The following is a 23,014-nucleotide window of genomic DNA, read 5'->3' as shown; positions in this document are numbered from 1 at the left end:
GGCTGCGAGGGCGAAACGCACCTGCCCACAATAGCTGCGTCAGCCATTGTGCGAGTTAGCATACTCTACAGCCGCAGTACGTGGTACAACAGTCACCGTCTTAATACGTCATAATTTTATGAGTGTTTCGTTGATATTTTTCCGCTTCAAAAATACAGAGGTTCAAAAGGTTACCTGTACACGTAAAATCCGGGATGAGGCGAAATCTAAGTAATAGATAACTGCAGCAGATTTCTCACATTTTAACGGTATATTCTCTAGGAAGTTACCTAGAAGCGCCTTTTTAAAAAAAATGTTCAAATGTGTGTGGAATCTTAGGGGACTTAACTGCTAAGGTCATCAGTCCCTAAGCTTACACACTAGTTAACCTAAATTATCCTAAGGACAAACACACACACCCATGCCCGAGGGAGGACTCGAACCTCCGCCGGAACCAGCCGCACAGTCCATGACTGCAGCGCCTGAGACCACTCGGCTAATCCCGCGCGGCGTCCGTTTTCATAAATCTTTGTTGGTTCATGGGCGGTTCCTTAGAAAAGTAAAACAAAGCATTTTTCCCGTTTTTCATAACGAATCGGAGCAATGCACAGCAAATGTCTGTAATTTTTATGATATATTCATAAGGTCTCCATCTCGAACAACCACAAAGTTATCCAGATATCGTTATCAGTTTCAGAGATACACAGACTGAAAGTAGCCGTACTCGTCCACATAAAATACACAATTAAAATCCGGTGTGAGGCAGAAACGTAGTTTACAAAAAGACGCGTCACAGAGAAATATGCTATGAAGTGTCGCCTTTATCATCAGAAGCGGGCGACTGTGGCCGAGCGGTTCTAGGCGCTTCAGTCCGGAACCGCGCTGCTGCTGCGGTCTCAGGTTCGGATCCTGCCTCGGGCCTGGATGTGTGTGATGTCCATAGGTTAGTTAGGTTTAAGTAGTTCTAAGTTCTAGGGGACTAATGACCTCAGAAGTTAAGTCCCATTGTGCTCAGAGCCATTTGAATTTATCCAGATATCGTTATCTGCTTCAGAGATACATAGGCTGAAAGTTACCCTACTTGTACACGTAAAATACGCAAGTAAAATCCGTTGTGTGGCAGAAACGTAATTTACAAGATGACACATCACGGAGAAATATGCTGTGAAGTGTGTCCTTTATCATCAGGGAGGTTTCGGAACCCTTTGTTGTGTCTACAAAATTTTTGTGCATGTAAAATTCATTCAGAAGTATAAAATTAGTTTTGGGTTACTTAAAGTTCAAATAAGTAAACTACCAAGACTTTACTGACCGATAAAGTTTTATTCATACGAGTGGCATGCGTGCTGTACCAAGAAAAGAAGGGAACCAGGCGAAAAATGCTCCCATCGGCGCTCAAAAGAGGAGGATATACCCTTCTTTTAAAGACTAACTGAAGAGTGGGGTACTAGCTCCGTCAGTCTAGTTTTCTCGGCATTTTTAAAAAAATTCCCAAAAATTGTAGCATTCGAAAATGTTACTGTTTTTTTGCGCTGAAACAATGGCATTGGGCAAGGCATGGAAAGCCTTGACAGTGGTTGTTGTATAGAAAGAGTGAAGGAGACAAGGGTCCTTAAGAGGAGAGGGACAGTTGGCAGCGGAACGTAGTTGACAGTGAGAGAATAGTTCTAGGAAATGAGTGAGGAGACAGTGGCAGTGAGACAGGAGTAAACAGAAGAAGAAAGTGGGAGGGGGTGAGAGCCAATGATAATGAGAGACAGAGTGTAAGACAAAGAGAACAATGAAAAGAGAGATAGTGACAGTGAGAGAAGACAGTAGCAGTAGGAAGGAAGGAATAAGATACCAGAAGCGAGAGGGAGACTGTATGTAATAGCACAGAACGAAGGGAATTGTGGCTGTGACATGGGAGACAGGGACAGTTAGAGAGATAATGACGTTCCATAGTCCGAGGAGTGTATGGGACGATTCGGGAAGCCCGCATCGCCGCACTAGGCAACGTCCTAGTGGAGGGGGTTTTCCATTGTCGTCCTCCGACCGTAATGCGACCGTAATGGGGATGAATGATGATGATGCAGACGACACAATACCCGGTCATCTCGAGGTAGGAAAAACCCCTGACCGCACCAGGAATTAACCCGGGACCCCGTGCTCAGGAAGCGAGAACGTGCAGACCGCGTGAGACGACGCTTCATCCGGTCCCAAACATGCTCAATGGGGGACAGATCCGGAGATCTTGCTGGCCAGGGTAGTTGACTTACACCCTCTAGAGCACGTTGGGTGGCACGGGATACATGCGGACGTGCATTGTCCTGTTGGAACAGCAAGTTCCCTTACCGGTCTAGGAATGGTAGAACGATGGGTTCGATGACGGTTTGGATGTACCGTGCACTATTCAGTGTCCCCACGACGATCACCAGAGGTGTACGGCCAGTGTAGGAGATCGCTCCCCACACCATGATGCCGGGTGTTGGCCCTGTGTGCCTCGGTCGTATGCAGTCCTGATTGTGGCGCTCACCTGCACGGCGCCAAACACGCATACGACCATCATTGGCACCGAGGGAGAAGCGACTCTCATCGCTGAAGACGACACGTCTCTATTCGTCCCTCCATTCACGCCTGTCGCAACACCACTGGAGGCGGGCTGCACGATGTTGGGGCGTGAGCGGAAGACGGCCTAACGGTGTGCGGGACCGTAGCCCAGCTTCATGGAGACGGTTGCGAATGGTCCTCGCCGATACCCCAGGAGCAACAGTGTCCCTAATTTGCTGGGAAGTGGCGGTGCGGTCCCCTACGGCACTGCGTAGGATCCTACGGTCTTGGCGTGCATCCGTGCGTCGCTGCGGTCCGGTCCCAGGTCGACGGGCACGTGCACCTTCCGCCGACCACTGGCGACAACATCGATGTACTGTGGAGACCTCACGGCCCACGTGTTGAGCAATTCGGCGGTACGTCCACCCGGCCTCCCGCATGCCCACTATACGCCCTCGCTCAAAGTCCGTCAACTGCACATACGGTTCACGTCCACACTGTCGCGGCATGCTATCAGTGTTAAAGACTGCGATGGAGCTCCGTATGCCACGGCAAACTGGCTGACACTGACGGCGGCGGTGCACAAATGCTGCGCAGCTAGCGCCATTCGACGGCGAACACCGCGGTTCCTGGTGTGTCCGCTGAGCCGTGCGTGTGATCATTGCTTGTACAGCCCTCTCGCAGTGTCCGGAGCAAGTATGGTGGGTCAGACACACCGGTGTCAATGTGTTCTTTTTTCCATTTCCAGGAGTGTAAAAACATTAAGCTGTAGCAGATTCAACCTAGAATATAAGGATAGACGCAGCAAAATTCACAAGTCCCTGTTGTAGAAAAGTTTTATCGAAAAAAAAAATTTTTGACCGTTCAACAAAGTCACAGAGTTTCTATATATTCGTTTTGCGGTCTGACACTCCTTTATATCTTTGCCACAATAAATTGAAATTCTCCTGGTTTTCATTAAATTTTTAATTAGTGTCACTAAAGAATCAATCCTGTTCTCATTCAACGAAATATTCCACGTTAAAACCGAACCTCCCGATCACAATCGCCAATAAAGTTTTGAAACTGAATGCTAACACACTTCACAGTATCGATTATTTTCAAAAGATTAATACGTGTCGACCTCTCACCAATAAGACTTCATACCAGTCAACCAGTGAAGATCGTCCACACTCTCGACAAAACCCTGCCATGACCTCTTCATGAAGTCTGAACTTAATAAAAGTTGAAAATCTCACACGTAAGTAATATTTACGATGCATGTCGAAACAACAGAGTCATCTGACTGTTCCAACTTCCAACTCGAAGTTTATTTAACAGTTGACAACCAATTGACATCCACTTACAGACTTTATCCTTCCACATTCAACACTTAACTCCTTTTTCTCTTATAAAAAAAAAACATAAAACATATTTTAATAATGGTCATCATGATGTTTCAACGGTTCTTCCAGCCGCCGGCCGTCGACTACAATGTTTTTTTTTTCTTTTATTGAATTTCGATTCCCCCTGCGGCTGGCAACGGCTTAGTACGCTGCTCTGCAGCCTACAGACTTTGTAAAACGTAAGAAGAAGACAAGAAACAATAAAAGCAGGCGATAAAACGGTGACTTAAATTGTAAAACGGCGGAAAATTGTGGAAAGTTTAAACATAAAGCAAAGGGTTGGCAATGCTAATAAAATACACAGTAATCACTCAAGTAACATAGTACACAGCCAATTAAAAAACATGGCGACAGTCTGGTTTCTGTTTGCAAGAAATAAAAAAAAAATCACAACCAGCGACAGTATGATGTCCGTTCGCAACACTTCTGAAAAGACACACAACACTCACGGTAAACTCTGCACGAAAACGTCAGCACAAAGATGACACCCTAGCCAAAGGTAGATGGGGGGGGGGGGACCTGGACAGATGAGGGGGGAAAACAAGGAGAGGAAAAACGAAAGGAGGGGAACCAAAGGAGGGAGAGGATTCATAAGGGGGGAGAGAGGTAGGGCAGACGCGAGAGGGAACGGGAAAAGGCAGCAGAGGGAAATGCAAAAGGACTCGGGGGAGAGAAGGAGGGGCAGAGAGGGGGTAGGTGGGGAAAAAGAGGATGGAATGGGGGGAGACTGAGCCCAGGAAAAGGACAGAGGAAAGGAGGGGAAGTGAGGATCAGAGTTGATAGGAGGGATACATGGAGGGAGAGAGGGCATCATCCGGGAGGGGGAGTTGACGGAAGCCACCTTGGGAAAGGAGATGAAGGGTGTAGAGATGGAGGGTAGGGGGGACACAACAGTGAAGGCGTGGCAGAGGGAGGGGATGGGAGAGGAGAGGAGCAAGCAGGGGGTGAGGGCGATCGAGGCGACGGGAGGTGTAGAGGATGCGGATATGTTGTAGTAATAGGAGCAGATGGGGGAAAGGAATGAGGATCCGCGTGGTGGACAGGAGGCGTATACGGAAGGCGAGGCGGAGTGCATGATGCTCAAGGATCTGGAGGGGCTTATAGAATTTGGGGGGGGGGGAGATATCCAGGCAGGACTGGCATAACAGAGGATGGGTCAGATTAAGGATTTGTAGGTGTGGAGGATGGTAGAGGGGTGCAACCCCCATGTCTGGCCAGAGAGGAGTTGTTTCTGTAGAAGTCTCCTTATCTTGTATGATACGTTCCCCAAAAATGGAACAGAAATAAAGTTATTACCCTCACTTCTTATCGCCCTGTTATCTCCTAAGGTGGAACATTTCACAGCTGTTTTAATTTTCTAACAATTTCGTCAATTAAGATAGGATCAAATCAATTGTTAATAGTTACAGATTTTACTAAATGCGTGCGAGTGCCTCTCTCACTGTTGCACCTCTACTGTAGGATGTGATTTTTGTAAGTGACAAAAGTTTTTGGTAATTTTTCATGGTACCTAAAGCTATAAGTGTTTGTTTTCTGTTATCTCAGTTAACGTTACTAAGACTTTTGCTGATAAAGGTATCTCTCTGTTCAGGTGTATTTTTGCTTTTGATGAAGGTATATTTAGATATACCGAAATCGTAATCAAGGATTTCAATAAATCTTTGTCCTGCAACTGTTTGGTTATCATTTACCGTCAAGATTTTCGACAGTTGCTGCTTCAGCCATGTTTAAAATTTTGAAATAACTATAATCTCGCAATATGTACGAGGTGCATTCGAGTTGTAAGGCCTCCGATTTTTTTTCTAATTAACTACTCACCAGAAATCGATGAAACTGGCGTTACTTCTCGACATAATCGCCCTGCAGACGTACACATTTTTCACAACGCTGACGCCATGATTCCATGGCAGCGGCGAAGGCTTCTTTAGGAGTCTGTTTTGACCACTGGAAAATCGCCGAGGCAATTGCAGCACGGCTGGTGAACGTGCGTCCACGGAGAGTGTCTTTCAATGTTGGAAAAAGCCAGAAGTCACTAGGAGCCAGGTCAGGTGAGAAGGGAGCACGAGGAATCACTTCAAAGTTGTCGTCACGAAGAAACTGTTGCGTAACGTTAGCTCGATGTGCGGGCGCGTTGTCTCGGTGAAACAGCACACGCGCAGCCCTTTCTGGACGTTTTTGTTGCAGTTCAGGAAGGAATTTGTTCCTCAAAACACCTGTTACCGTAGTGCCCTTTGGAACGCAATGGGTAAGGATTATGCCCTCGCTGTCCCAGAATATGGACACCATTTTTTTCAGCACTGGCGGTTACCCGAAATTTTTTTGTGGTGGTGAATCTGTGTGCTTCGATTGAGCTGATTGGCGTTTTGTTTCTGGATTGAAAAATGGCGCATCCACGTCTCATCCATTGTCACAACCGACGAAAAGAAAGTCCCATTCGTGCTGTCGTTGCGCGTCAACATTGCTCGGCAACATGCCACACGGGCAGCCGTGTGATCGTCCGTCAGCATTCGTGGCACCCACCTGGATGACACTTTTCGCATTATCAGGTCGTCGTGCAGGATTGTGTGCACAGAACCCACAGAAATGCCAACTCTGGAGGCGATCTGTTCGACAGTCATTCGGCGATCCCCCAAAACAATTCTCTCCACCTTCTCGATCGTGTCGTCAGACCGGCTTGTGCGAGCCCTAGGTTGTTTCGGTTTGTTGTCACACGATGTTCTGCCTTCGTTAAACTGTTGCACCCACGAACGCACTCTTCCATAACTCCATCACCAGATGTCTCCTTCAATTGTCGATGAATTTCAATTGGTTTCACACCAGGCAAATTCAGAAAACGAATGATTGCACGCTGTTCGAGTAAGGAAAACTTCGCCATTTTAAGTATTTAAAACAGTTCTCATTCTCGCCGCTGGCGGTAAAATTCCACCTGCCGTACGGTGCTGCCATCTCTGGGACGTATTGACAACGAACGCGGCCACATTTTAAAACAATGCGCATGTTTCTATCTCTTTCCAGGCCAGAGAAAAAAAATCGGAGGCCTTAGAACTTGAACGCGCCTCGTAGGTGTGGAGGATGGTAGAGGGGTGGACTACGATTCAATAGTGGTTAGCTCTCATCGTCTGCTGCGTCTGGAGTCCCCACTGGATCATCTTGCTGCCACGCTCGACATGAAAGAAAAGAAACAAAATCTTTTTAAATAACAAGTTTCCACTTAACATACCACAAATAAATGTATATTCTTAACTGGCGCCGCTCAAGCGGTAAAGAAACTCGATGTTTTCTGATTAGACTTTTGAAACACCACAAACTGCCTCTAGCTATTTCTTGATGCCTTAACACGTGTTCTATCATCGTCGTTGTTTGCCATATACTCCTGTCCTTCCCAATTCTGCGGAGAACCTCCTTACTTCGTATCGTAACGTAACATGACCTGATATTCAACATCCTTCTGTAGAACCGCGTCTCAGACGCTTCCGTTTCCGTTTTCCCAGATTGTACCGCAGTACATGATTCACTACCATACAACGGTGTGCTCGACACGTATAGGTACATTATCAGAAATTTATTCCACGAGCTAGGGCCGATGTTTGATGCCAGCAGAATTGTTTTCGCCATGAGTACCCCCTTCTGTTGGGCTAACTTGCTTTTTATGTTCTACTTGCTTTGTCTGTCACATGTTACTTTGCTTTCAAGGTAGCACAATTCATTCACTCCAGTTTGGTGTTATTGCTAACATTTATCCTGAAACTCTTCATTACTTTCCTCATTCTTCAGTTTCTCTCTCTTTGGTTTAACTTTAATCTACACTCATGTTCATAAACTAAAAATAATCGCAGAATGTGGTGCCACACAACGTGGCACTACACAAAACTGGCGCTAATAGCATAGGGACATAGGGGACACACACCACACAGATCTGTAAGTCCACGGTATTGGTCATAAGTTGAGAAAACCGTCCCGAAACACATGTGCTACAAAACGCCACTGTTTCCTGAGCATGTACCCCTACATCAGTATGTGATTGATCACCGTTCACACGTACACAGGTCGCACAACGGGTTGGCATAGTCTGGATCAGGTGGTCGAGCAGCTGCTGGGGTATAGCCTCCCATTCTTGCACCAGTGCCTGTCGGAGCTCCTGAAGTGTCGTAGGGGTTTGAAGACGTGCAGTGATGCGTCGACCGAGAGCATCCCAGACGTGTACGATGGGGTTTAGGTCTGGAACACAGACAGGCCACTCCATTTGCCTGATATCTTCTGTTTCAAGGTACTCCTCCACGATGGCAGATCTACCAGGAGGAAGGAGGGACCCACTGCACCCCTGAAAAGGCGGACATACTGGTGCAACATGACGTCCCGATACACCTGACCTGTTACAGTTCCTCTGTCAAAAACATGCAGGGATGTACGTGCACGAATCATAATCCCACCCCACACCATCAAACCACGACCTCCATACAGGTCCTTTTGAATAACATTAAGGGGTTGGTATCTGGTTCATGGGTCACGCCAGATGAAAAACCGGCGAGAATCACTGTTTAGACTATACCTGGACCCATCTGTGAACATAACCTGGCACCCCTGTGCCAATGACCATGTACTGTGTTCTTGACACCAGGCTTTACGGGCTCTCCTGTGACCAGGGCTCAGTGGAATGCACCTTGCAAGTCTCCGGGCGAATAAACCGTGTCTGTTCAGTCGTGTGTAGACTGTGTGTCTGGAGACAGCTGCTCCAGTGGCTGCGGTAAGGTCCCGAGCGAGGCTACCTGCAGTACTCCGTGGCCGTCTGCGGGCACTGATGGTGAGATAACGGTCTTCTTGTAGTGTTGTACACTGTGGACGTCCCGTACTGTAGCGCCTGGACACGTTTCCTGTCTACTGGAACCGTTGCCACAATCTTGAGATCACACTTCGTGGCACACGGAGGGCCCGTGCTATGACCTGCTGTGTTTGACCAGCCTCATGTCGCCCTAGTATTCTACCCCTCATAACGTCATCAATATGTGTTCTTTGAGCCATTTTCAACACACAGTCACCATTAGCACGTCTGAAAACGTCTGCACACTTACTCGCCACACCGTACTCTGACATGCACCAACACACCTCTGTGTATGTACACTGCTGCCAGCGCCACCGTGCTACGATCGAAGGTCAAATGCAAACCGCCCACCAGAGCGTTTTTTGACAATGTATCAGCATTATCCTTAATTTGTGAGCAGGAGTGTGTATTCTGTAGCGCCGCTTGGGGTTTGTGTATTTGTTTTGTTTTGCATTAGGGTGCAAAAACAACTGGAGTCATACGCGCCCAAATGAAAACTATAGAACACAAAGACAGAGAGGAGTTAAAAAAACGACTACACATCAGTCCCAACTGACATGTTGTTTGTTGTTGTTGTCTTCAGTCCTGAGACTGGTTTGATGCAGCTCTCCATGCTACTCTATCCTGTGCAAGCTGCTTCATCTCCCAGTACCTACTGCAGCCTACATCCTTCTGAATCTGCTTAGTGTATTCATCTCTTGGTCTCCCTCTACGATTTTTACCCTCCACGCTGCCCTCCAGTGCTAAATTTGTGATCCCTTGATGCCTCAGGACTTGTTCTACCAACCAGTCCCTTCTTCTAGTCAACTTGTGCCAGAAACTCCTCTTAACCCCAATTCTTTTCAATACCTCCTCGTTAGTTACGTGATCTATCCACCTTATCTTCAGTATTCTTCTGTAGCACCACATTTCGAAAGCTTCTATTCTCTTCTTGTCCAAACTAGTTATCGTCCATGTTTCACTTCCATACATGGCAACACTGCAAACAAATACTTTCAGAAACGACAAAAAAAAATGGTTCAAATGGCTCTGAGCACTATGGGACTCAACTGCTGTGGTCATTAGTCCCCTAGAACTTAGAACTACTTAAACCTAACTAACCTAAGCACATCACACACATCCATGCCCGAGGCAGGATTCGAACCTGCGACCACAGCAGTCGCACGGTTCCGCAGAAACGACATAAGAGAAGCCAACTAAAAACAGGGACGCAGAGAAAGGGCAAAAAAGACACCATACAGAAACGAAGGTACGAAATTAAAAATTAAATAGCCTTCGCCATATTGCTTTGGCGGATAAAAAGTAAAACGCGGTCGACAGCTCGCGCGTGATTTGCTGAAACTGCCGATAACTCAGACTGCTGACCCAAGTGGGAACGTAAACGGCTAAAAGATGGGCATTCATTCAGGAAGTGGCGAACAGTTAAAACTTGAGCGCAATGTGTACAATGTGACGGCCCGCGCGTGATAGCCGCGCGGTCTTAGGCGGCTTGTCACGGTTCGCGCGGCTACCCCCCCCCCCCCCCTCCTTCTCTCGGAGGTTCGAGTCCACCCTCGGGTATTGGTGCGTGTGTTGCCCTTAGCGTAAGATAGTTGGGTTAAGTAGTGTATAGGCCTAGAGACCGATGACACCCGTGCGTGTGTTGCCCTTAGCGTAAGATAGTTGGGTTAAGTAGTGTATAGGCCTAGAGACCGATGACCTTAGCAGTCTGGTCCCATGGGAACTTTCCACAAATTAAAAATTTATGTTCTGTGTTCATTAGACTTTTCATTCTACTGAATATGCCATGTAATTCTTCCTGACATTCAGTGAGGATGACATTGTCTTCAGTGAGTCTTATCATTGACATATTATTATTATTATTATTGATATTATTGTCATCCTGCCGGCCTGTGTGTCCGAGCGGTTCTTGGCGCTTCAGTCCGGAACCGCGCGACCGCTACGGTGGCAGGTTCGAATCCTGCCTCGGGCATGGATGTGTGTGTTGTCCTTTTAAGTTAGTTAGGTTTAAGCAGTCCTAAGTTCTAGGGGACTGATGACCTCAGATGTTAAGTCCCATAGTGCTCAGAGCCATTTGAGCCATTTTGCTGTCATCCTGAATTTATGTCGGACTGTTGTGCTAGTACTGTTCATAAATTAACGGCGAAAGACAAGTACCCTGTAACATTATGTGATTGCCTTATCAGTTTAAATCATTCACTAATCGAGCAGTCGCTCGGCAACAGCTACAGTTTAGCAAATGATGTTGCGAGAATGTAAAAGGTGAACGACCTGTGACGTAACTTGTTTATTGTCGAAGCGCCGTCAGAGATGCACTGAGTTATTGACTTTGAAAACCGCGGCGCGAAAAACGGACAGATGAAGAACACTTTTACACTTTTGTTTTATCTACGAGATATTCTCGAACAACAGTTACTCATTCTTCTCTTGTCTCTTGTGTCGGACGCGCATGTCTTGGCGTCGTATTATTATTATCGTTAAAAATAATAATGTTTTAGTTTAAAGTAAAAGTGCAATACTGCATAGTAGTAAATTTATTGTGCGACGTGTAGGTGAAAACGTCAAAGGAATTATTGTCATTGCGAGAAGAGAAGTGCCAGTCAAAACGGCATCCATTCTTCATTGTAGTGTAAGTTCATCTATTAATTGCCATAAATTCAGATTTAAATAGAATTGGTGTATGGACTATTTATTCAATATAGAATGTATGTCTCACTTCTTCATGAAGTTATTTAATTTCTTTATGTTTCTTCCAAATAGAGAGTTCACAGTCACGAATTCTTTCGCCGAAATCGGACGGAAGTTGTATGCGGCGAAATATTTTCTCCGCGCCACATTCTAGTGGTAAATCCATGATAAACTACGGTCCCTTAGGAAATTCATGTTGAGCTATCCAAAAATAATTATATTTTGAATAGGCATTTACTCTCCTGTGCAATGCAACTTTCGACTGATCAGACGATCCAACAAGAAACAGCCGCACACGGTCGGCGCTCGCAAATATACTCCCAACGCTGATTATAGCTATATGTTGCAGCACAAAAGTAAAACATATTGTTATAATTAGCGACTACGAACGGGGACATTTATAACTGTATGTTTATGTATACACATTACGTAAACATATCGTTATAACCCCTCATACATTGGGACAATTTGTTGGAAAAAATGGCTCTGAGCACTATGGGACTCAACATCTGTGGTCATAAGTCCCCTAGAACTTAGAACTACTTAAACCTAACTGACCTAAGGACATCACACACATCCATGCTCGAGGCAGGATTCGAACCTGCGACCGTAGCAGTCTCGCGGTTCCGGACTGAGCGACTAGAACCGCGAGACCACCGCGGCCGGCTAATTTGTCGGAAGTAATGATAAAATCATGAACTAAATAGTGATAGAAGCGAATTATTATTAGTGCCTTAAAACTTTTTTTATTGCTCTTACAATTAAAATCCTTTGCATCTGTAACATGTTGAAACTGGGTGTGAGCAGAAGTTACCTTTGGTTTAGTCAGAGAGTTTGTACTGTAATAAAACATCACTGTCCCCCGATCCCATAACCGAAACCTACACCCATGCTTGATGCAAAATGTAAACAAACAGCATTATGCTAAAGTTAAATGACACTTGCAGTCTGAAGTACATTACGTTATGCTGACAGCATAGAAATTCCTATTCTGTGACACTCTGTGGTGCAGTGTCTGAGTCACTGCGTTTCCGACCAACAGCTGTTTTAACCCTTTATTTGGCAGTGTTGCTCTCGAGCAACATCAAATTTACGTTGGCCTTATGGGACAACAAACACTTCCCAGTACCTTTTACTGGGATTTTTGCCTCCAGGCAACGTTCCTTTACACACTGCGAACATCAGTTGTTGTAATAGTTCCAAGTTTTCCACACGAGATGGCAGTTTGTGCAGTGGTGTTACAGAGATCTCCTCGTGTGTGCAACAGGGGTGTCTCATTTTGGTCCTGAAAGAGTTGATTACGTAAATAGTATAAAACTTTTATGTTGCCTGTTAGCAACATTGCCCATGGTTGGTACATGTGCTATTGGTATATCACATATTCTTACACCGTGACATAGTAGACATTTTTATTGTTGGGCACTTTTTAGCTATGGATTCCAGAATATTTTATGAAATTAAAAAAGCGAGAGGAATAGTAGGTCCACCAGAAAACCCTGCCTTGTCTGATCTAAGCGGATCTGAAGGCTCTGAACTCGAAGTTTTGGCAGACTGTAGTTGTGATGATCCATACTATATTCCAGAGCGTCAATCTCAGTTCCATAACCCAGTTATATCAGAAACTGATTCTGATTCAGGAAGTGAAATCTCAGAAGCTGAACATGTGCAAGGACCTTCTGCAGTGAATCCTTCTGGTGCAGGTGTTAGTCAAGCGAAAAAGAAAACTACAAAAGCAGTCACTTACATGTGGGTAAAGGAAGGTATAACGGCTAGGGCGAAAGTCTCTCTCCTGTGTTTTCTGATGAAGGCAGTACACCGCTGGGTTATTTCAGAAGATTCTTTGATTCAGAACTAATCTACAAAATTGTGCAGGAAACGAACTTATACTCTGTGCAACGAACTACCACGTCAGTAAACACCAATATAAATGAAATGGAACAATTTTTCTGTGTTCTGATATAAATGGGTTTTTCTTCTATGCTTTCGTACACTGACTATTGGTCTCAGTCAATGAATTGTGAAAAAATCACCAGCATTTTCAGTTTGAAGCGCTTTCAGAAACTCCGCCGATACCTGCTGTGAACTCTTCTGACAGACTTTTCACAATAAGACCTGTTATTGAGTCAATTGTAAAGAACTGCCGTGAGCAGAAACAAGAGTCGGAATTTTCTATAGATGAGATAATGGTTCCATATAAACGTACAGGAGCAGGTAATTTGCGCCAATATATTCGAAACAAGCCACACAAATGGGGTTTTAAGATTTTTGTTCGTGCTGGTGTGTCTGGAGTTTCCAAAAATTCTATTGCAAGAAGAACTAGAAGGGAAAATGAAACAGTTCTATTACACAGCAGGAATGCATAAATGTGTTTGTAAATTAAATTATTCACGTGCAGGAAACCTTTTGCTTGAGGTTATTGGCAAACACTTTTTTCTATAATATGTATAAATGTGGTCTACTGCTGGCAATGTTGCTTACAACATTTCATAATATTTGTCAAAAATTTCTAAAACTGACTGAATTGTATTTCTTTATGCATAATAAATAAATATAAGCACTGAAAAAATGTTTTTTGTTTTCATTTTCAGCATTTGCCAAATAAAGGGTTGTTGTTGTTGTTGTTGTCTTCAGTCTGAGACTGGTTTGATGCAGCTCTCCATGCTACTCTATCCAGTGCAAGCTTCTTCATCTCCCAGTAACTACTGCAACCTACGTCCTTCTGAATCTGCTTACTGTATTCATCTCTTGGCCCCCCTCTACGATGTTTACCCTCCACACTGCCCTCCAATACTAAATTGGTGATCCCTTGATGCCCCAGAACATGCCCTACCAACCAGTCCCTTCTTCTAGTCAAGTTGTGCCAAAAACTCCTCTTCACCCCAATTCTTTTCAATACCTCCTCCTTAGTTATGTGATCTACCCGTCTAATCTTCAGTATCTTCTGTAGCACCACATTTCGGAAGCTTCTATTGTCATCTTTTCCAAACTATTTATCGTCCATGTTTCACTTCCATACATGGCTACGCTCCATACAGATACTTTCAGAAACGACTTCCTGACACTTAAATCAATACTCGATGTTAACAAATTTCTCTTCTTCAGAAACGCTTTCCTTGCCATTGTCATTCTGCATTTTATATCCTCTCTGCTTCCGCCATTATTTTGCTCCCCAAATAGCAAAACTCCTTTGCTACTTTAAGCGTCTCATTTCCTAATCGAATATCCTCAGCACCTCTCGATTTAATTCAACTACATTCCATTATCCTCGTTTTTCTTTTGTTGATGTTCATCTTATATCCTTCTTTCAAGACACCGTCCATCCCATTCAACTGCTCTTCCATGTCCTTTCCTGTCTCTGACAGAATTACAATGTCATCAGCAAACCTCAAAGTTTTTATTTCTTCTCCATAGATTTTAATTCCTACTCCGAATTTTTCTTTTGTTTCCTTCACTGCTTGCTCAATATACGGATTGAATAACATCGGGGATGGGCTACAACCCTGTCTCACTCCCTTCCCAACCACTGCTTCCCTTTCATGTCCTTCGACTGTTATAACTGCCATCTGGTTTTTGTACAAATTGTAAATAGCCTTTCGCTCCCTATATTTTACCCCTGTGCCACCTTCAGAATTTGAAAGAGAGTATTCCAGTCAACATTGTCAAAAGTTTTCTCTAAGTCTACAAATGCTAGTAACGTAGGTTTGCCTGTCAAACTCGCAAATTTCAATTATAGTTCCGTATCAGCTGTAGAATATCTCAAAAAAAAAAAAAGATAATTTGTGCCGCACCGGAATTCGAACCCGGATATCCCGCTTGTTGCGAGCGGTGGCCTTAACCACTTCAGATATCCAACCATGCTTCCAGGAGCGGCCAAAATCTCTATTTGTACTGCTGTCTCCTGTCCCGCTTCTGGAAACATGCTTGGATAGCCGACGTGGTTCGGGCGACCGCTCACAACCATTGTCATATCGGGGTTCGAGTCCCGGCCTGGCACAACCTGTCTTTTTTTTCTGTTCTACAGGTGATGAAGAATGTATATTCTGTGAAGTTGATGACCTAGCGAATACTGTTGGGTGTTTTTGGTGCGCAGGGCTCACCCGACGAAGCGGCGAGTGGTGCGCCGGCTGCTGGAGGAGGGCCGGCTGGAGATGACGACGGCGGGCTGGGTGATGACCGACGAGGCCACCTCCCACCTGTACGCCATGCTGGACCAGCTCATTGAGGGTGCGTATAGCAGCCCGCCACTGGGGCCAGTACTGTTCTGTCACCCGCCTTGTTCACAGCTACATCTGGACTCCTCGACAAAAAAGTCAAGCAGCCAGACGACATGACCGGATGTCAGTGTAAACTCTAAGACAAAATAGGAACAGCGCACCGCCGAGCAATTATCAGGATGCGATGGAAATCGGTCGATGTGGTCTACATGTACAGACAAATAAATCATTACAGTGTCATACAATTTGATGATGTATTCAATAGAAAGAGAGTCACGAACTGATCAAGTCAGTAACGAGTTGGTCCACCTCTGGCCCTTAAGCGAGCAGTTATTGGGCTAGGCACTGATAGGTAGGGTAGTCGCATGTCCTCCAGAGGAATATACCAGGTGATCAAAAAGTGAGTATAAATTTGAAAACTTAATAAATCACAGAATAATGTAGATAGACAGGTACAAATTGACGCACGTGCTTGGAATGACACGGGGTTATATTAGAACCACCCCATATTGCTAGACGCGTGAAATATCTCTTGCGCGCGTCGTTTGGTGACGATCGTGTGTTCAGCCACCACTTTCGTCACGCTCGGTCTCCCAGGTCCCCAGACCTCAGTCCGTGCGATTATTGGCTTTGGGGTTACCTGAAGTCGCATGTGTATCGTGATCGGCCGACATCTCTAGCGACGCTGAAAGACAACATCCGACGCCGATGCTTCACCACAATTCCGGACATGCTTTACAGTGCTGTTCACAACATTATTCCTCGACTACAGCTATTGTTGAGGAATGGTGGTGGACAGATTGAGCATTTCCTGTAAAGAACATCATCTTTGCTTTGTCTTACTTTGTTACGCGAATTATTGCTACTCTGATCAGATGAAGCGCCATCTGTCGGACATTTTTTGAACTTTTGTATTTTTTTTTTCTTCTAGTAAAAGCCCATGTCATACCAAGCATATGTGTCAATTTCACCCCTCTATCTCCATTATTCCGTGATTTATTCAGTTTTCAAATTTATACTGACATTTTGATCACCCTGTAGTTACCAATCCTGTCCAACTGGTGTGTTAGCTCACCAAAATCCTGAGATGGTTGGAGGGACCTGCATCTAATGCTCCACACCCTTTCAGTTGCAGCCAGCCGCTGTGGCCGAGCGGTTCTAGGCGCTTCAGCGTGCAACTGCGCGACCGCTACGGTCGCAGGTTCGAATTCTTGCTTGGGCATGGATGTGTGTGATGTCCTTAGGTTAGTTAAGTTTAAGTAGCTCTCGCCGTGTGCGGCCTGGCATTATCTTGTTGAAATAAAGTACTGGCCATTAAAATTGCTACACCACGAAGATGACGTTCTATAGACGCGAAATTTAACCGACAGGAAGGAGATGCTGTGATATGCAAATGATTAGCTTTTTTGAACATTCACACAAGGTTGGTGCCGGTGGCGAAACCTACAACGTGCTGGCATGAGGAAACTTTCCAACCGATTTCTCATACACAAACACCAGTTGATCGGCGTTGCCTGGTGAAACGTTGTAGTGTTGCCTCGTGTAAGGAGGTGAAATGCGTACCGTCACGTTTCCGACTTTGATAATGGTCGGATTGTAGCCTATCGCGATTCCGGTTTATCGTATCGCGACATTGCTGCTCGCGTTGGTCGAGATCCAAAGACTGTTGGCAGAATATGGAATCGGTGGGTTCAGGAGGGTAATACGGAACGCCGTGCTGGATCCCAACGGCCTCGTATCACTAGCAGTCGAGATGACAGGCATCTTATCCGCACGGCTGTAACGGATCGTGCAGCCACGTCCCGATCCCTGAATCAGCAGATGGGGACGTTTGAAAGACAACAACCATTTGCACGAACAGTTCGACGACGTTTGCAGCAGCACGGACTATCAGCTCGAAGACAGCGACTGCCGTTACCTTTGACGCTGCACCACAGACATGACCCCTGCGATGGTGTACTCGACGACGAACCTGGGTGCACGAATGGCAAAACGTCATTTTTTTCGGATGAATCCAAGTTCTGTTTACAGCATCACGATGGTCGCATCCGTGTTTGGCGACATCGCGGTGAACGCACATTGGAAGCGTGTATTCGTCATCGCCATACTGGCATATCACCCATCGTGATGGTATGGGGTGCCATTGGGTACACGTCTCCGTGACCTCTTGTTCGCATTGACGGCACTTTGAACAGTGGACGATACGTTTCAGATGTGTTACGACCCGTCGCTCTACCCTTCATTCAATCCCAGCGAAACCCTACATTTCAGCAGGATAATGCACGACCGCATGTCGCAGGTCCTGTACGGGCCTTTCTGAATACAGAAAATGTTCGATGCTGCCCTGGCCAGCACATTCTCCAGATCTCTCACCAACTGAAAACGTCTGGTCAATGGTGGCCGAGCAACTGGCTCGTCACAATACGCCAGTCACTACTCTCGATGAACTGTGGTATCGTGTTGAAGCTGCATGGGCAGCTGTACCTGTACACGGCATCCGAGCTCTGTCTGACTCAATGCCCAGGCTTATCAATGCCGTTATTACGGCCAGAGGTGGTTTTTCTGGGTACTGATTTCTCAGGTTCTATGCACTCAAATTGTGTGAAAATGTCATCACCATGTCAGTTGTAGTATAATAAATTTGTCCAATGAATACCCGTTTATCATCTGCATATCTTCTTGGTGTAGCAGTTTTAATGGCCAGTAGTTTATAATTCCAAGATAGCTTGCCATGAAGGGCAATAAAACGGGGCTCAAAATATCGTCGATAAACCACATTTCTGTAAGGGTGTCGCGCATGACTGCCAAAGGGGACATACTATGAAATGAAAAGACACCCAGACTATCACACACGGTTGTAGGACCATATAGCGAGTGACAGCCTTGATGTTATCCCCCTGCTGCCAAGGGCGTCCCCAGACCCGTCTTGGCGTGGAATCTCATTGACTGGAGTAAAATTGTCTTCAGTGATGAGTCCTGTTTCCAACTGAGCCTCGATGACCAGAGGACGTATCTGAAGACGTCCACAACAGCAGTGGGATACCAAAATGACTGTTGTCCGGCATACGTCCCATCATCCAGGAGTGATGATCTGGCGTTCCATTTCTTTTCATAGTAGGACCCCTTTGAAACTTCCTGGCAGATTAAAGCTGTGTGCCAGACCGAGACTCGAACTCGGAACCTTTGCCTTTCACTGGCAAGTGCTCTACTGTGAAACGCGAAAGTCCCGAGTTCGAGTCTCGGTCTGGCACATATTGTAATCTGCCAGGAAGTTTCATATCAATGCAAACTTAGCTGCAGAGTGAAAATCTCATTCTAGGACGTCTTTGTGTTTGTCATCCACAACACCCTTACAGTACAACACTACGCCAACGATAGTCTACACCCCGTTTTTTGTACCCTTCGTGGCAAGCAGTCCTGGGCTTACATTTCAGCAAGATAATGCCCGCACGCACATGGTTTGTCATCATGCTTGTCAAACCCTACCTCCCCGAAGCAGCTCGCCACATATATCTCTAGCAATTGAGAACGTTTGCGACATGGTTGGCAGGGCCCTTTTGACGATCTAACGTCCCAATTGGACAGAATTTGGCAAGATATCCCTCAGGTGGGCAGCAAAAAATTTTCATCAATCAGTGGCAAGCCCAGTAACTGATTGTGTAACGTCGAGAGGTGGTCCATCGCGTTATTGACTTACTCAGTTTGCGAAGCTCTTTCTGTTGAATGCATCATCCAATTTTTCTCAAACGTATTTAACATTTATCGATTTATCCGTCATTTTGATATGCAGCTCCTTGTATTGGCCGTGTTTGCAGTTAAATGTGTTGGTTGTGAGGTCCGCCAGTTATGAAAAACACCGTTTTTCTCATAACCCAAACATGTTTCGGCACCACTGTGCCATCCTCAGTGGGTTTTCGTTTTTATTTATTCTGCAATGTGATCATTTTTTTAAACGATTATAAAAGTATGTGTATTTTTAGTTCAAACAACAGATCGTTTCTTTTTGTAAATACCTTTACATTTGGTGTGCATGAATTTTATGGATCACCTGTGTATTAGTTATTACAGGTAGCTAGTCATTTGCAGCCAAACAATGTTAATGAGAAAGTCTTTTGCTAGGAGTTAACCTATCTTCTAGAATGTAATTTAGTTTTTTCCGATGTTTTCGCGCCTGTATTCGTTTTTACTTACCTTTTCGTGTGGCAAGCACCTCCATTCTCTGCATAAAGCTGAGGTGTTGTGATGCACACGTAACTATAACAAGTATACAATTAACGTAGTAAAACACTTTTCACTTCACCAGAACACAGTGCGATTGTGGTTTGTTGTGTTTCCCAGCCCAGTCAGTGTTCATTTGTTCACCAGAGAGTTCGGCGCCAAATTCGAATTTTGTTTGCATTTTATCTTTGTGCGTGTGTGTGTGTGTGTGTGTGTGTGTGTGTGTGTGTATGTGTGTTGTCTTTTATATGGTATTCCTTTTGTGTGTAAACGATGCGTCTTTGCAGATTTTAGTGTATTTATTTCTCGTGTGTGTGTGTGTGTGTGTGTGTGTGTGTGTGTAGACTGTATCCGTTTGTGCTGTTTTTATTTGTAAAGTTCCTTTAATGTGTTAAATAGTCAAATAGTGAGCCCTTGCAGAGTGTAATGTATTCGTTTCAGACCTGTTTTCCTCCTGCTATTGCCTTCTGTATATGGAAGTTTTCCTCAATGGTCAATTTTCTGATCAAATGGTTCAAATGGCTCTGAACATTATGGGACTAAACTTCTGAGGTCATCAGTCCCCTAGACTTAGAACTACCTAAACCTAACTAACCTAAGGACATCACTCACATCCATGCCCGAGGCAGGATTCGAACGTGCGACCGCAGCAGCAGCAGCGCGGTTCCGGACTGAATCGTCTAGAACCGCTCGGCCACAACGGTCGGCTAAGTTTGCTGTATAGGCTGTGAAAGACTCCACCGATCTGATAAGCGAGAAATTCGACAACAACCTAATAAGGCTCTTCGAGTTCGTTCTCACCTCAACATACTCCCTGTTCGACGGAAATTACACTCCTGGAAATGGAAAAAAGAACACATTGACACCGGTGTGTCAGACCCACCATACTTGCTCCGGACACTGTGAGAGGGCTGTACAAGGAATGATCACACGCACGGCACAGCGGACACACCAGGAACCGCGGTGTTGGCCGTCGAATGGCGCTAGCTGCGCAGCATTTGTGCACCGGCGCCGTCAGTGTCAGCCAGTTTGCCGTGGCGTACGGAGCTCCATCGCAGTCTTTAACACTGGTAGCATGCCGCGACAGCGTGGACGTGAACCGTATGTGCAGTTGATGGACTTTGAGCGAGGGCGTATAGTGGGCATGCGGGAGGCCGGGTGGACGTACCGCCGAATTGCTCAACACGTGGGGCGTGAGGTCTCCACAGTACATCGATGTTGTTGCCAGTGGTCGGCGGAAGGTGCACGTGCCCGTCGACCTGGGACCGGACCGCAGCGACGCACGGATGCACGACAAGACCGTAGGATCCTACGCAGTGCCGTAGGGGACCGCACCGCCACTTCCCAGCAAATTAGGGACACTGTTGCTCCTGGGGTATCGGCGAGGACCATTCGCAACCGTCTCCATGAAGCTGGGCTACGGTCCCGCACACCGTTAGGCCGTCTTCCGCTCACGCCCCAACATCGTGCAGCCCGCCTCCAGTGGTGTCGCGACAGGCGTGAATGGAGGGACGAATGGAGACGTGTCGTCTTCAGCGATGAGAGTCGCTTCTGCCTCGGTGCCAATGATGGTCGTAAGCGTGTTTGGCGCCGTGCAGGTGAGCGCCACAATCTGCATACGTCCGAGGCACACAGGGCCAACATCCGGCATCAAGGTGTGGGGAGCGATCTCCTTCACTGGCCGTACACCTCTGGTGATCGTCGAGGGGACACTGAATAGTGCACGGTACATCCAAACCGTCATCGAACCCATCGTTCTACCATTCCTAGACCGGCAAGGGAACTTGCTGTTCCAACAGGACAATGCAGGTCCGCATGTATCCCGTGCCACCCAACGTGCTCTAGAAGGTGTAAGTCAACTACCCTGGCCAGCAAGATCTCCGGATCTGTCCCCCATTGAGCATGTTTGGGACTGGATGAAGCGTCGTCTCACGCGGTCTGCACGTCCAGCACGAACGCTGGTCCAACTGAGGCGCCAGGTGGAAATGGCATGGCAAGCCGTTCCACAGGACTACATCCAGCATCTCTACGATCGTCTCCATGGGAGCATAGCAGCCTGCATTGCTGCGAAAGGTGGATATACACTGTACTAGTGCCGACATTGTGCATGCTCTGTTGCCTGTGTCTATGTGCCTGTGGTTCTGTCAGTGTGATCATTGATGTATCTGACGCCAGGAATGTGTCAATAAAGTTTCCCCTTCCTGGGACAATGAATTCACGGTGTTCTTATTTCAATTTCCAGGGGTGTATTATGAACAGACTGATGGCGTCGCCATGGGATGCCTGCTTTCACCGGTTGTGGCTAACTTTTTTATGGAGAATTTCGAGGAGAAGGCACTAGAAGAAAAACCAACTTGTTTCTTTCCCAACATGGATGACACGTTCGTTGTTTGGCCACATGGGCAGGACAGCTTAAATGAATTTCTCGAACACCTCAGCTCGCTGCACCCCAACAGTGCACCATGCAGTTGGAGCAGGATGGTGCCCTACCGTTTCTTGACGCCCTGGTGAAACGGGAACCTGACGGCAAGCTGGGACACAGTGCATACAGGAAACGTACACACATCGATTTGTACGTAAATGCCTTTAGTTGCCACCACAACTCCCAGCTTTGCACACACTCGTTCACAGGGCACGATCGATCTGCGATCAGGAGAGCCTTCCAGCAGAACTGCAGCACCTCGAGACTACATCTCGGAAAAGTGGGTACAACCAGAAGCAAATAAGACACGCACTGAAACAGACTGCGCCAAGAGGACAATAAGAAGAAACAGAAGAACACAAGTCATTGGCGTGCATTCCGTTTCTCGGAAACGCCTCAAGAAAAATCGGTAGTATCCAGGGGAAGCACAATGTGAAATGTGTATTCCGACCCCCTGCAAAAAACTTGATTCTACTGGCTTCAGTGAAAGATGACCTAGGCCTTCGGTGCCTCCATACCGAATTACGCCAGGCCGCTGAATCAGACGTGGCTGACCACTGTATAAAGACTGGCCGTACTGTGGACAATGAAAAAACAAAAATACTCTGTCAATCCTACATGTACATGACTACTCTACAATTCACATTTAAGTGCTTGGCAGAGGGTTCATCGAACCACAATCATACTATCTCTCTACTATTCCACTCCCGAACAGCGAGCGGGAAAAACGAACACCTAAACCTTTCTGTTCGAGCTCTGA

General features: G+C 46.1%; 1 protein-coding gene across 2 annotated transcripts in view; it reads left to right on the top strand.

The window, feature by feature from the left end:
• LOC126295334 (alpha-mannosidase 2) overlaps positions 1-23,014 on the top strand; it is a 923,615-nt gene that overhangs the window by 650,657 nt on the left and 249,944 nt on the right. For both annotated transcript variants that reach the window (XM_049987803.1, XM_049987802.1), the window contains one exon: positions 15,491-15,624. In XM_049987803.1, coding sequence (XP_049843760.1) covers positions 15,491-15,624 — 134 coding nt within the window. The remainder of the gene's footprint in view (positions 1-15,490; positions 15,625-23,014) is intronic.

This window comes from Schistocerca gregaria, chromosome 11 (assembly GCF_023897955.1).
Source record: "Schistocerca gregaria isolate iqSchGreg1 chromosome 11, iqSchGreg1.2, whole genome shotgun sequence".
NCBI classification, from domain to species: Eukaryota; Metazoa; Arthropoda; class Insecta; order Orthoptera; family Acrididae; genus Schistocerca; species Schistocerca gregaria.
The sequence above is the reverse complement of the archived record's forward strand: the minus strand, read 5'-3'. Positions and strand labels throughout refer to the sequence as shown.